Consider the following 16,417-nt stretch of genomic DNA (forward strand, 5'->3'; position numbering starts at 1 on the left):
CAACAGGGAGATAACTCTTGATATACCTCAGTGCACTTCGCGCTTCATGGCGTTATAATGAAAAAATGCGTCATGTCATAGTTGAATCGAGGGAAAATGTCACAATATTTACTTGTTATCTACTACCGCTGTCAAGTGTCAAGCGGCGTATGTGTAACCTTCTATGACAAAATAATAATAATGTTTCTCAAATAATCATGTATAAATTATTTTCTTTGATATTATAAAAGTCTACAAGTACAATTTTTATATTTATTATATAGCTAATAAATAGTCTATTATAAAATCTGCGTAAAATCTAGAGAATGTTAGCGTTGAATATCCTGAGATTTATTGAACGCTAACTTTGCATTGCGTAAATTATATGCGCCCGAAATATTCCGAGTATGAACGTTCAATATTGACGTTACCGTAACGACGTACACAAGCCAAAGTGGCAGACGACGGTCCTCCGAATCTGACAGAACCGGTATTTGATATTTACTTAAGCAAAATGTTTTACTCTACATAAATTATGATGTCCCCATCCACAAAATCAGTTTGCTTCATGCATTAATGACGAGTTAAATAATGAACAGTTAGGAAATGCATGCTGATATTGCACATTGCCAATATTGATGAATTCTCGTCTATTTTGGAGTAGTTTGAGTGAAAAGGGACATAATTTAACAGTTTAAATACTGTAGCTATATACATGTAATAAAAGGGATATTGACCTTATATTGGTGAATATCGACACTCGCTGTTTGTCAAAATGCATCCATAAGCTCGTGCATTTTCACAGCCAACTCGTGCCAATATTCACCAATATAAGTTCAATAACCCTATAATACATACATAGTATGCGCTACGGTTAATTTCCATTAAAATTATCTTGCAACGTTAACCATGTAATCTCTGCGAATCTTGCCAGGGAAAGTATTATTTTGATGCTGTTAATATAATCGATCATTGTGAATAGTATCCTCAAAGACAAGGTTCGACATTAACGAAGCTAGGAATTTTTATGATATTCACAAGCATTTTCAAAATAAACCGGACAATGCTCTCTAATTATATGCACTTCATAAATCGTGTCGTGTCATTGCTTTTTCAGAAATACTTTTACCTTGTTTCTTTTCACTTGTCCAATATTCGCTACATTTGAAAACATATCGTTTGTTTTCGCTGTAAGTAAGACATTCTCTTTTTGTGATGTCACAATTGTTCAGATAAGGATGGGACGAACCTTCAGTCCTATCACAAATCCTCACCACCTGCAGAGAGTAAGCAGTCAAAATGAAAGTAAGTAATCAGAATGCAATAAAACTATATGTTTACATTTCCTCTATTTTGTCTTTGATATCTTTACCAATTGTAAGGATATCCATTTCCTTATGATTGTGATAGATTTGTGAACAATATCAGTATGGGTATTGATAAATATAGTACTTCTATTTCAAAAGCTGGGAATTTCGACAGAGATTAAAGTAGAATGTAAATATGAAAAATAAATTTCATTTTTTAAAATAGATGTCGATATGAACTGCAATACATCACGCCGGCATAGCGTTAGTGCTCATGAAGTAAGGCGGCGTAAAGCATCGTAGTCCATTAACCCACGTGAAAAATTACCTCCGGTTGCGGATACAATTGTCGAATCCGCTTTGACGTCACATATAAGACATTTAACACGAGCAGTTATTTTCCTTTCACCAAGTTCGACTTTATAAATAAAAATATAACAGGTGTTTCAAACATGTGATTGATTGATCGATTATTTTACGTCCCGTCGAGAACTAGTCACTCATATTGAGACGTGACCAGCTGTAGATGAATATATATAATATAATAATATATAATGATAATATACAATAATAATAATAATAATAATAATAATAAAGTCTTTTTTTTATCCAGGATTACATATTTAGCGATAACGCTAGTTTTCAATATGGTCCTGCATATAACATATATACATACAGGCAGATACTAATAAAATAAACACATTAAAAGAAGTAGAATACATATAAACTTAAGAAATAATTATGAATATAAGATAAATAGGAACAAAATGAAGCTTAAAAAGTATGGTGATAATCTCTAAGATAATTTCTCTTAAAACACACAACACTTGTTGAGTTTCTTATATTTTGACTCAAGGCATTCCACACTGTGCTCCCTGAAATGCTGAAAGATCTTCTATAGTATTCTGTTTTTGCCCTGGGTATATGCAATATATTTGAATAAGAATTTCTAGTTTGCCTCTGACTGACTTCTGATACATATTTAAAAACATTTAATTAATCTGGCATTGAGCCATGTAAAACTTTATACACTAAAATGACTTTTCTATAGACAAAGTAATCTAATAGAGGCAGCCAGTTAAGTTCTGTAAACATGACTTTAGATGGTGTTTCAAAATTTCTGATGTTAAGGATTACTCTTGCAGCTCGTTTTTGCAATATAAAAAGCTTATGAAGTACCAGAAATTTAAACGTATCCTTGGCACTCAGGATCTTATGTAGCAGTGACGGTTCATTCTTGTGCCAACACCTGTCGCGACACGGGACTTTCGCTTTTAAGGTCATTTTCCGTGACTCTCACTTCTAGATACCGAGCAATCACTACCTTTGTTCACTACTGTCTTAGGTCTGAAGCGGCTATGGTACGAGCGAGTCTCGAACTCACGACCCCCCAGTTACAAAGCGAACGATCTACCACTGAGTTACAGCGACCAGTTCAAAAATAAGAAATACTATATTATCTATCGTGTATTGAATAGCATAACGAACTGAAATCACTTCCCTTTCGAGGAGATGAAATACAGGGGGAAAATAAACATATAATTTAACGTAAGTGAAGACTTCAGGAGGAATACAATATTTCTAGTACCTTTATCATCTGAGTTTCACAAAACATGCCTGAAAACCCCCTGGGACAATCACATGCACTCGCTGGTGCCACTTCTTCGCCTCTACAGGTCAAATTCCCACCGTTGATGCATGGTCCTTTGTTATCTAAGCTGTACCTTTTACAATCAGGACCTAAAACAGGATATATATTGCGTAAAGAGATTTTTATACATGATTAGGGCCCTGGTTTCCGTAAGAATGTGGATTTGGGCAAGCTTCACGACAAATTCGATCAATGTTTTACGATATTCCCATTCGGCAAAACATCCATAACAGCAAAATCTTAAACCATAATACAGCTATCGATGCCGTTTGTGGAAGGCGGTAAATCTAGTACTGCCGACCCCCGACGGTTCTGGATTGCGATGTTTTATAGATAATATTAAAACCGGCGAACAGAATAACTTCATACTTCTTGAGAACAATCTTTATGGCCAAATTGATTCACACAATTAAAACAAGAGGCTCATAGGCCACATCGCACCCCTGAGTCACATTCGTTCACATTTAAAGGTTTTTCCTATATATTCGCATGTAAAACTTTGATCCCTATTGTGACCCCATCCTACTACCGGAGGCCATGATTTTTTTTTAAAGTTGAATCTGAACTAGGTCAGGAAGCTTTCAAGTGAATGTAAACTTTTCTGGTCCAGTGATTTTTCAGAAGATTTTTATTGATTTTCCCTATATATTTGTGTGTTAAAAATGATCCCCTATTGTCGCCTCGTCTTACCCCCGGGGCCATGATTTTAACATACTTGAATCTGCACTATGTAAGGAAGCTTTCATGTAAATTTCAACTTTCCTGGCCCAGTTGTTTTTGAGAAGAAGATTTTTAAAGATTTTCCCTATATATTTGTATGCAAAACTCCCCCCCCCCTTTGTGGCCCCATCTTACTCCCAGGGGCATGATTTCGCATGATACTTAAATTTGCAGTATGTCAGAAAGCTTTCATATAAATCTGAGCTTTTCTGGCTCAGTGGTATTTTAAAGATTTTCTCTATATACTTTGATTTCCTACTGTGGCCCTATTCTACCCCAGAGACCATGATTTTAAGAAACTGAAACCTGCAAAATGTCAGAAAGCTTTCATGTAAATCTCAGCTGTTCTGGCTCAGTGGTTCTTGATAAGAAGAGTTTTAAAGATTTTCCCTATATATTTCTACGTAAAACTTTAATCCCCTATTGTGGCCCTATCCAACCCCCGGGGTCCACAATTTTTACAAACTTGAATCTGCATATTGTCAGGCAGCTTTTGGCTCAGTAGTTCTTGAGAAAGTTTTTAAAGATTTTTCTTATATATTTGTACGTAAAACTTTGATCCCCTATTGTGGCCCCATCCGACACCCGGGGCCATGATTTGAACAAATCTGAATCTGAACTATGTAAAACTTATATGGTACCAATTTTAATGCACCAGATGCGCATTTCGACAAATAATGTCTCTTCAGTGATGCGCAACCGAAATGTTTGAAATTCGAAATAAGAATGAAGTTTTAGAGCTATTATAGCCAAAAACAGCGTGTCAAAAAAGTGGAGTCAAATTCGTCAAAGGAATGTCAGGAAGCTTTCATGTAAATCTCAGCTTTTCTGACCCAGTGGTTCTTGAGAAGAAGACCTTTAAAGATTTTCCCCATACATTTGTATGTAAAGTTTTGATCCCCCATTGTAGCCCCATCATACCTCAGTGGCATGTGATTTTAAGAAACTTGAATCTGCAATATCGCGATAGGCTTTCATGTAAATATCAGCTTTTCTGGCTCATTGGTTCTTGAGAAGAAAACCTTTAAAGATTTTCCCCATACATTTATATGTACAGTTTTGATCCCCCATTGTAGCCCCATCATACCCCAGGGGCATGTGTTTTTAAGAAACTTGAATCTGCAGTATCTCGGTAGGCTTTCATGTAAATATCAGTTTTTCTGGCTCAGTTGTTCTTCAGAAGATTTTTAAAGATTTGTCCTATATATTTGTACGTAAAACTTTGATTCCCTGTTGTGGCCCCATCCGACCCCCGGGCTCATGATATGAAAAATCCTAAATTTGCATTATGTCATAAAGCTTTCAGGTAAATCTCAGCTTTTCTGGCCCAGTGGTTCTTAAGAGGAAGATTTTTAACGATTTTTCTTATATATTTGTATGTAAAATTTTGACCCCCTATTTTAGCCCCATCCAACCCCCAGGGGCTATAATTTGAACAAACTGGAATCTGGACTGTCAGGAAGCTTTCATGTAAATTTCAGCTTTTCCAGCTCATTGGTTCTTGATAAGAAGACTTTTAAAGATTGTCCCTATATATTTGTATCTAAAACTTTCATCCCTTATTGTGACCCCATCCGACCCCTGAATACCATGATTTGAACAATCCTGAATCTGCATTATGTCAGAAAACTTTCAGGTAAATCTCAGCTTTTCTGGCTCAATGATTCTTGAGAAGATTTTTAAAGATTGTTCCTATATATTTGTATGTAAAACTTTGACCCCCTATTTTATCCCCATCCGACCCCCAGGGTCCATGATTTGAACAAAATTGAATCTGCACTATGTCAGGAAGCTTTCATCTAAATCTCAGCTTTTCTGACTCAGTGGTTCTTGAGAGAGTTTTTCAAAAAATTTCCTATATATTTGTACGTAAAACTTTGATCCCCTATTTTAGCCCCATCACACCCCCAGGAGCCATGATTTGAACAAACTTGAATCTGCACTATGTCAGGAAGCTTTCATCTAAATCTCAGCTTTTCTGGCTCAGTGGTTCTTGAATGAGTTTTTTAAAGATTTGTCCTATCTATTTGTACGTAAAACTTTGATCCCCTATTTTAGCCCCATCCCACCCTCAGGGGTCATGATTTGAACAAACTTGAATCTGCACTCTGTCAGAAAACTTTCATGTAAATCTAGGCTTTTCCGGCTCAGTGGTTCTTGAGAAGATTTTTAAAGATTTTCCGTATATATTTGTACGTAAAACTTTGATCCCCTATTGTGGCCCCATCCGACCCCCAGAGACCATGATTTTAACAATCCTGAATTTGCATTATGTCAGAAAGCTTTCAGGTAAATCTCAGCTTTTTTGGCTCAATGGTCCTTGAGAAAAAGGGTTTTAAAGATTGTCCTATATATTTGTATGATAAAGTTTGATCCCCTATTGTAGCCCCATCCAAATCCCCCTCCCCCCCTGGGGGGGGCATGTTTTTTACAAACTTAAATCTGCACTATGTCAAGAAGGTTTCCTGTAAATTTCGGCTTTTTTAGCCCAGTGGTTCTTGAGAAGATTTTTAAATGACCCACCCTATTTTTGCATTTTTGTGATTATTTCACCTTTGAAAGGGACTTGGCCTTAAATTTGAACAAACTTGAAAGCCCTTCACCTAAAATACCTTTTTGCAAGTCTGGTTGAAATTGGCCCAGTGGCTCTGGAGAAGAAGTCAAAAATGTAAAAAGTTTACAGACAGACGGACAGACGACGGACAACAGGTGATCAGAAAAGCTCACTTGAGCTTTCAGCTCGGGTGAGCTAAAAACACAATAATAATAAGTATCAATTCTTAAACTTGGAATGTCGCTTACTGGTAAATCTAGTACTGTGTTGTAAATACAAACACCGAAAACTGACAGTTTGCATTCAATGCATGACTTTATAAAGATACTTTAAAAACAAACTTTTAAAAAACATGATGCTGAATAAATCGCTATGTTTAACTAGAGGTATTTCTTCTTTTTCAGTTTTAATGATTCCAAAATATACATGTACATATAGCATACTAGGCCGATTCCCGATGGTCCTGGACTGCGATCGATGATTTATAGATAATAAAAGTTGATAAATTTATACGTGGTATTATTATTGGGTTTCTTTTGATTGTGTTCCCGAGAAGTATGGAGTTATTATGTTCGCCGGTTTTGATATTATCTATAGAACATCGCAACCCGGCACCATCGGGAGTCGGGAGTCGGCATTACTAGATTTACCGCCTGCGGCCGTTTGTTAGGGCTGCTATGGACATGTAAATGCACACATTCAATTTCATTCAAAGTATAACAAGAGATGTTTGTGAAACATATGCCACATATGGTGCAAAATCGAAAAGCATTACACACATGCATCATTTAATTGATAGTAGATCACCAATTCAAAATATTGAGAAAACAATATCTTCCCATGTCAGGAGCGGATTGACCATGTGACCTAAAATCAACAGGGATTATCTACTCCTTATGCTATACCAATATACCAAGTTTGGTGGCAATCAAGCAAATAATTCTTAAATAATAGAAGACAATACATTACTATGCCCAGTTTACCCTTGACCTTTGACCATTTGACCTCAAAATCAATAGGGGTCAAATTATTCTGAAGATGTACCAGCTAGTGTACTAAGTTTGATGTCTGTCAAGCAAAGGGTTCTCAAGATCTTGAACGGACAGTATATTCCTATGCCCAGTTTGACCCTTGACCATGTGACCTCAAAATCAACAGGGGCCATCTACTCCTAAAGATGTACCCGTGTAACAAGTTTGATGTCTGTCAAGCAAAGGGTTCTCAAGATATCGAACATATAGTATATTCCTATGTTCAGTTTGACCCTTGACCTTGTGACATCAAATGAATAGGGGTCATCTACTTTTTAAGATGTACCAGTGTTCCAAGTTTGATGTCTGTCAAGCAAAGGGTTCTCAAAATATTGAGGAGACAGTGTCTTCCTATGCCTAGAGTAGATTGACCCTTGACCTTTTGACCTGAAAAACAACAGGGGTCCTCTTCTACCCATAACCAATCCACATGTGAAATATCATTAACATCAAGTGAATGGATCTCAAGATATTGAGTGGACAGCATGTGGTATACCAACCGACCGACCTACTGACAGGTGCAAATCAATGTCCCCTCTTCTCTGAAAGGGGGAGGGGGGCATAATAAATTTTACTTCAAAGAAATACTCATCAACTCAAATTAGAGGACTACATTAGATTCAAAATTTTCATCCTTCTTCAACATGTTTTGATGTGAAAATCATAACATTATTTTAAGATGTGGCACGAAATATATCAAAGATTTTTCACGACTCAATTCAATACTTACATTTTAACTTTATTACGTGGTCTGAAGTTTGTCCTCTCGGGCAAGCTGTGTGAGGATGATACTTTGCCTCGTGCACATTATAAAATGAACATACACACTCAGGCTTGATGAAGACGTCCGTGTTACCACATTGTAATGCTTGTCTATCTGTAAAGAGAGCACCTGTTCTTATTACCCCCCACAACATAGCACCTGTTTTATTACCTCAAGAATTCAATTTTACTCAAGTTTGAAATCTCTTTTCTAAAGTTTTCTCTCAGTTATATACTGTCGACACACTTTTTCGAGAGAGCTTAGTTTGCGCTATGTGCGGGGTGATAAATTTTGGGCGCAAATTTGTCCCAACGTTTTGAAGTGAATTCCAGACATAAAATGACAATCCAAAAAATCCGGTGTCATCTATGAAGAAAGAAATCATAATATACCTGATGTGTGACATATCCGATTGTCTTTCGTTATCAGGAAACTTGGAACAACTATTAAGAAGAAGAAAGGGTCACACAATTACACGAACAAATATACATCTTACAATGTATGTAATATACATCTTATCCTGTATGTAATATACATCTTATCCTGTATGTAATATACATCTTATCCTGTATGTAATATACATCTTACCCTGTATGTAATATACATCTTATCATGTATACAATATACATCTTATCCTGTATGTAATATACATCTTATCCTGTATGTAATATACATCTTATCCTGTATGTAATATACATCTTACCCTGTATGTAATATACATCTTATCATGTATACAATATACATCTTATCCTGTATGTAATATAAATCTTACCCTGTATGTAATATACATCTTATCCTGTATGTAATATACATCTTACCCTGTATACAATATACATCTTATCCTGTATGTAATATACATCTTACCCTGTATATAATATACATCTTACCCTGTATACAAAATACATCTTATCCTGTATGTATATTAATCTTATCCTGTATGTAATATACATCTTACCCTCTATGGAATATACATCTTATCCTGTATACAATATACATCGTATCCTGTATGTAATATACATCTTATCCTGTATACAATATATATCTTACCCTGTATGTAATATACATCTTACCCTGTATGTAATATACATCTTACCCTGTATACAATATACAACGTATCCTGTATGTAATATACATCTTATCCTGTATACAATATACATCTTACCCTGTATGTAATAAACATCTTACCCTGTATGTAATATACTTCTTATCCTATATGTAATATACATCTTATCCTGTATGTAATATACATCTTACCTTGTATGTAATATACATCTTACCCTGTATGTAATATACATCTTACCCTGTATATAATATACATCTTACTCCATATGTAATATACATCTTACCCTATATATACTATACATCTTACCCTGTATGTAATATACATCTTACACTGTATACAATATACATCTTATCTTGTATGTAAGATACATCTTACCCTGTATACAATATACATGTTACACTGTATACAATATACATCTTACACTGTATACAATACACATCTTACACTGTATACAATATACATCTTACCCTGTATACAATATACATCTTACACTGTATAAAATATACATCTTACACTGTATATAATATACATCTTACCCTGATCTTACCCTGTATACAATATACATCTTACACTGTATACAATATACATCTTACCCGTATGTAATATACATCTAAACCTGTATACAATATACATCTTACACTGTATACAATATACATCTTATCCTGTATGTAATATACATCTTACCCTGTATACCATTTACATCTTACACTGTATACAATATACATCTTACCCTGTATACAATATAGATCTTACTCTGTATACCATTAACATCTTACACTGTATACAATATACATCTTACCCTGTATACAATATACATCTTACCCTGTATACAATATATATATTACACTGTATACAATATACATTTTACCCTGATCTTACCCTGTATGTAATATGCATCTTACCCTGTATGTAATATACATCTTGCCCTTTATGTAATATACATCTTACACTGTATACAATATAAGTCTTATCCTGTATGTAATATACATTTTACCCTGTATGTAATATACATCTTACCCTGTATGTAATATACATCTTATACTGTATACAATATAAAACTTATCCTGTATGTAATATACATCTTACCCTGTATGTAATGTACATCTTATACTGTATACAATATACATCTTATCCTGTAAGTAATATACCTCTTACCCTGTATGTAATATACATCTTATCCTGTATGTAAAATACATCTTATCCTGTATGTAACACACATCGTACCCTGTATACAATATACATCTTACCCTGTATACAATATACATCTTACCCTGTATACAATACACATCTTACCCTGTATACAATATACATCTTAACCTGTATACAATATACATATTACACCGTGTGTAATATAAAATTTACCCTTTTTACAATATACATCTTACCCTGTATGTAATATACATCTTACACTGTATGTAATATACATCTTACCCTTTATACAACATACATCTTTCCCTGCATCCAATATACATCTTACCCTGTATGTAATATACATCATACCCTGTATGGAATATACATCTTACACTGTATGTAATATATATCTTACCATGTATGTAATATACATCTTACCCTGTATGTAATTTACATCTTACACTGTATACAATATACATCTTACCCTGTAAGTAATATACCTCTTACCCTGTATGTAATATACATCTTATCCTGTATGTAATATACATCTTATCATGTATGTAATACACATCTTACCCTGTATACAATATACATCTTACCCTGTACAAAATATACATCTTACCCTGTATACAATATACATCTTACCCTGTATACAATATACATATTACACCGTGTGATATACATTTTACCCTTTTTACAATATACATCTTACCCTGTATGTAATGTACATCTTACCCTGTATGTAATATGCATCTTACCCTGTATGTAATATACATCTTACCCTTTATACAACATACATCTTACCCTGTATCCAATATATATCTTACCCTGTATACAATATACATCTTACACTGTATACGATATATGTTACACTGTTTATAATATACATCTTACCCTGTACGTCATATACATCTTACTTTTTATATCATATACATCTTATTTTATATGTAATATACCTTTTACCCTCTATGTAATATACATCTTAACCTTTATTTAATATACATCTTACTTTTTATATAACATACATCTTATTTTGTATATAATATACATCTTACCCTGTATGTAATATACATCTTACCCTGTATGTAATAAACATCTTACCCTGTATGTAATATACATCTTACCCTGTATGTAATAAACATCTTACCCTGTATTTTATATACATCTTACCCTCTTTGTAATATACATCTTATACTACATGTAATATACATCTTACACTGTATGTAATATACATCTTATCCTATAAGTAATATACATCTTTCCCTGTATGTAATATACATCTTACCCTGTATGTAATATACATCTTACACTGTATGTAATATACATCTTTCCCTGTATGTAATATACATCTTACCCTGTATATAATATATATCTTATACTACATGTAATATACATCTTACCCTGTATGTAATATACATCTTACCCTATAAGTAGTATACATCTTACCCTGTATGTAATATACATCTTACCCTGTATGTAATATACATCTTACCCTATATGTAATATACATCTTACCCTGTATGTAATATACATCTTACTTTGAATGCAATATACATCTTACCCCGTATGTAATATACATCTTACTTTGTATGCAATATACATCTTACCCTGTATGTAATATACATCTTACCCTGTATGTCATATACAGCTTACTTTGTATGCAATATACATCTTACCCTGTTTGTAATATACATCTTACCCTGTATACCATTTACATCTGATACTGTATGTAATATACATCTTACCCTCTATGTAATATACATCTTAACCTTTATTTAATATACATCTTACTTTTTATATAATATACATCTTATTTTGTATATAATATACATCTTACCCTGTATGTGATATACATCTTACACTGCATGTAATATACATCTTACCCTGTATGTAATAAACATCTTACACTGTATGTAATATACATTTTACCCTGTCTGTAATATACATCTTACCCTGTATGTAATATACATCTTACTCTGTATGTATTATACATCTTATCCTGTATGTAATATACATTTTACCCTGTATGTAATATACATCTTACCCTGTATACAATATGCATCTTACCCTATATGTAATGTACATCTTACCCTGTATGTAATGTACATCTTACCCTGTATGTAATATACATCTCACCCTGTATGTAATATACATATTACTCTGTATACAATATGCATCTTACCCTATATGTAATATACATCTTACCCTGTATGTAATATACATCTTATCCTGTATGTAATATGCATCTTACACTGTATACAATATACATCTTACACTGTATACAATATACATCTTACCCTGTACGTAATGTACATCTTACCCTAAATGTAATATACACCTTACCCTGTACGTAATATACAGCTTTCTTTGTATGCAATATACATCTTACCCTGTTTGTAATATACATCTTACCCTGTGTGTAATATACATCTTACCCTGTATACAATATACATCTTACCCTGTATGTAATATACATCTTTCATTGTATGCAATATACATGTTACCCTTTATGTATCTGGAATACAGTTATTGCTAATAGATATTGATGTACAAAGTGAGTATTTTTTTTGTTGTGTAGTCTATTTTATTTGATGTCTAAACGAGAGAAAATACCATAAGCTTACCTCGTGGCAAGGATAACTTTTGTCTGTCCTGTATAATCACACACTGGCGAGGTACAACTGAAATCGTTTAACAGTTTTAGAACAATGACACAGTAAACGAAAACCTCAAAGGAAGTCTGCTGTTTGGATTTTCATTGGTATTTCTACTGGCTTCCCAGGAAATTGCCCTGTATTCCGCTTACATATAAATAAAGATATATTCCAGTAGAAATATAGGTATAGGTTTCAATTAAAATACAGAACTAAAGTAAACCTTTACTTTTCAAGTGCAGGTGAACTTACCTGAATTCTGCGGTAAAGAAAACGAAACTAAAGATGCACAAAGGATCATTAATGATGGTATCCCCATTATTTGAGTGTCACATCATAGACGTGGTGATCTGTTAAATACAGTTAGCATTAATATGCACCAACACACCAAAGAAAAAAAAATGTCAATATGATCACGTGATACTGCTATTTCACTCAGATGAAAATGCCACAAATAAGACAGCTATATGTGATGAACGTCATGAGAAAGTACATGGTGAGATATCACATAGTAAATAATTATAGAAAAAATAGTAAATAATGAGATATCACATAGTAAATAATTATAGAAAAAATAGTAAATAATGAGATATCACATAGTAAATAATTATAGAAAAAAATAGTAAATAATGAGATATCACATAGTAAATAATTATAGAAAAAAATAGTAAATAATGAGATATCACATAGTAAATAATTATAGAAAAAAATAGTAAATAATGAGATATCACATAGTAGATAATTATTAAAAAATAGTAAATAATGAGATATCACATAGTAAATAATTATTAAAAAATAGTAAATAATGAGATATCACATAGTAAATAATTATAAAAGAGAATAGTAAATAATGAGATATCACATAGTAAATAATTATAGAAAAAATAGTAAATAAAGAGATATCACATAGTAAATAATTATAGAAAAAATAATAAATAATGAGATATCACATAGTAAATAATTATAGAAAAAATAGTTAATATTGAGATATCACATAGTAAATAATTATAGAAAAAATAGTAAATAATGAGATATCACATAGTAAATAATTATAGAAAAAATAGTAAATAATGAGATATCACATAGTAAATAATTATAGAAAAAAAATAGTAAATAATGAGATATCACATAGTAAATAATTATAGAAAAAATAGTAAATAATGAGATATCACATAGTAAATTATTATAGAAAAAATAGTAAATAAAGAGATATCACATAGTAAATAATTATAAAAAGAATAGTAAATAATGAGATATCACATAGTAAATAATTATAAAAAATAGTAAATAATGAGATATCACATAGTAAATAATTATAAAAAAGAATAGTAAATAATGAGATATTACACAGTAAATAATTATAGAAAAAATAGTAAATAATGAGATATCACATAGTAAATAATTATATAAAAAAAAGTAAATAATGAGATATCACATATTAAATAATTATAAAAAAAAAGTAAATAATGAGTATCACATAGTAAATAATTATAAAAAATAGTAAATAATGAGATATCACATAGTAAATAATTATAAAAAAGAATAGTAAATAATGAGATATTACACAGTAAATAATTATAGAAAAAATAGTAAATAATGAGATATCATATAGTAAATCATTATAGAAAAAATAGTAAATAATGAAATATCACATAGTAAATAATGAGAATGTCACTTAGTAAATAATGAGAATGTCACATAGTATTACATAGTAAATAATTATAGGAAAAAAATAGTAAATAATGAGATATTACACGGTAAATAATGAGAATGCCACTTATTAAATAATGAGAATGTCACATAGTAAATAATGAGATATTACATAGTAAATAATGAGACACTGCATGGTAATACGTCAGTTTCGAGATACGAACTCTTCTGTGTAGGAGGTGCATTTAGTGAAACTTTGAATGACGAAGTGGAACAGAGTGGACCTACAGTCAGCGAGGAAGATGACGAAATGTATTAAAAGCGGCTTCTCTTTTAATATGTAAATGTGGGAAATACAATATACTATCGAAAGAAATGTTTTACTAAAGTGGAAACAAAAACAATGTCATATTTGCAAGTAATGTCTTAGATATGGTACTTATAACCAACGAAAAAACGTGATATGATACGAATTCAATGTATTTGATGACTTCCTAAATACTTATAACTTAGTTTGTGTATCAGTCGAATTCGGGTGATATAAGAGTGTATGAGAAACTTACTGAGTACATTCACTTACGCAGTGATGAATATTAGTCCCACTACCGCGTGTAAACAAATTCTTTCGCGCCTCACTATATACGAGAGTTCTCCACAGGAAATAACTCGGTTGTATCTCGAAACCGGCGTATTGATTGATATTGTACATACAGCACAGTATACATAAAGACACATTACATAGTACGTCATGAGATATCGAGTAGTAGAAAAGGAGGCATTATGTAATACAAGATGTCGTATTTCTGCTGAAATGATGACGATCGTGCGAAGTGTCCTGCTTTTGTCCTGAAGGTTATATAACATTTTGAGGATGTTTTCATACTCAAAGTCCGTGCTCAAACTTGTACTCATACTCAAGAGTGAAGGTTATAAAACAGAGTACATGCTCGAGATTTTTCGAACATGCTCAGAGTTGTACTCAAAATGAACATGGCTGAGTTTGAGTATAAATACGGTAAAAGTTTTGGTAACTTCCAGGCCTGTTTTTTTTTTTAATGTCCAAAGGTCACTTCCGTCGAATTATGCTTGTGCTTCATTTTTATTCTCTCACCAGAGGGCGTTACACTACGCTCCACAACACGTGAAAGTGAAGCTTGCGTAGCGCACCCTCTGGTGAGAGATTGCTTCATTTTATATCACTGCACAATATAGTTCACTTTAAAAACAAAAAAGAAAATATGTGAGGGTATCAACTACAGTTAGCACTTCATTAAAAGTGTACCGGTGTTATAGAGCCAGACTTCCCCCCATAATGAGACTTCCCCCCGGAAGTCTGACTCTAGAGTTAGCCTTCCCCCAGGGGGGGGGGGGGGCTCACTCTAGAGCAAGACTTCCTCCCAGAGCCAGCCTTCCCCCCGCGGAAGTCTGGCTCTAGAGTGAGCCTTCCCCCCTGCGGAAGTCTGGCTCTAGAGTGAGCCTTCCACACGACGTCTGGCTCTAGAGTGAGCCTTCCACACGGACGTCTGGCTCTAGAGTGAGCCTTCCCCCCAGTAGTCTCGCTCTAGAGTGAGCCTCCCCCCAGCAGACGTGTTGTAGAATAAACCTTAACCCCAGGGGAAGACTCACTCTAGAGCTATAACACCCTCTTGAAGACTCGCTCTAGAGGGACACCCCCGCTTTCATCCCCTCCTATGCAAACTATGAAATAAATTTTAGTTTATCGGACAGGGAATTACTTACCTATCTACTTCACTACCTACCTACCTATACCTATCTACCTACCTACTTTTTAAAAATATGTTTTATTTTTGTATTTTCAACACATTCATACATACAAACATTCAAACTGTATAATCTACACTCGCTCATTCACACTTGCAATTACTCTGTGCACCTTCTGTATCAACAATAATA

At 33.1% G+C, this 16,417-nt stretch overlaps 1 protein-coding gene and 1 pseudogene across 1 annotated transcript in view; one reads left to right on the top strand and one right to left on the bottom strand.

Annotated features, from left to right (window-relative positions):
• LOC125664527 (uncharacterized) overlaps window positions 1-16,417 on the top strand; it is a 272,796-nt pseudogene that overhangs the window by 87,751 nt on the left and 168,628 nt on the right.
• Window positions 1-16,417, bottom strand: part of LOC130050430 (uncharacterized) — a 31,152-nt gene that overhangs the window by 13,715 nt on the left and 1,020 nt on the right. The window contains exons 2-7 of the mRNA XM_056150511.1: window positions 13,106-13,203; window positions 12,824-12,880; window positions 8,398-8,448; window positions 7,973-8,119; window positions 2,875-3,026; window positions 1,109-1,256 (exon numbers count right to left, since the gene is read on the bottom strand). Coding sequence (XP_056006486.1) covers window positions 1,109-1,256; window positions 2,875-3,026; window positions 7,973-8,119; window positions 8,398-8,448; window positions 12,824-12,880; window positions 13,106-13,172 — 622 coding nt within the window. The 5' untranslated portion in view covers window positions 13,173-13,203. The remainder of the gene's footprint in view (window positions 1-1,108; window positions 1,257-2,874; window positions 3,027-7,972; window positions 8,120-8,397; window positions 8,449-12,823; window positions 12,881-13,105; window positions 13,204-16,417) is intronic.

This window comes from Ostrea edulis, chromosome 1 (assembly GCF_947568905.1).
Source record: "Ostrea edulis chromosome 1, xbOstEdul1.1, whole genome shotgun sequence".
In the NCBI taxonomy this organism is placed as follows: domain Eukaryota; kingdom Metazoa; phylum Mollusca; class Bivalvia; order Ostreida; family Ostreidae; genus Ostrea; species Ostrea edulis.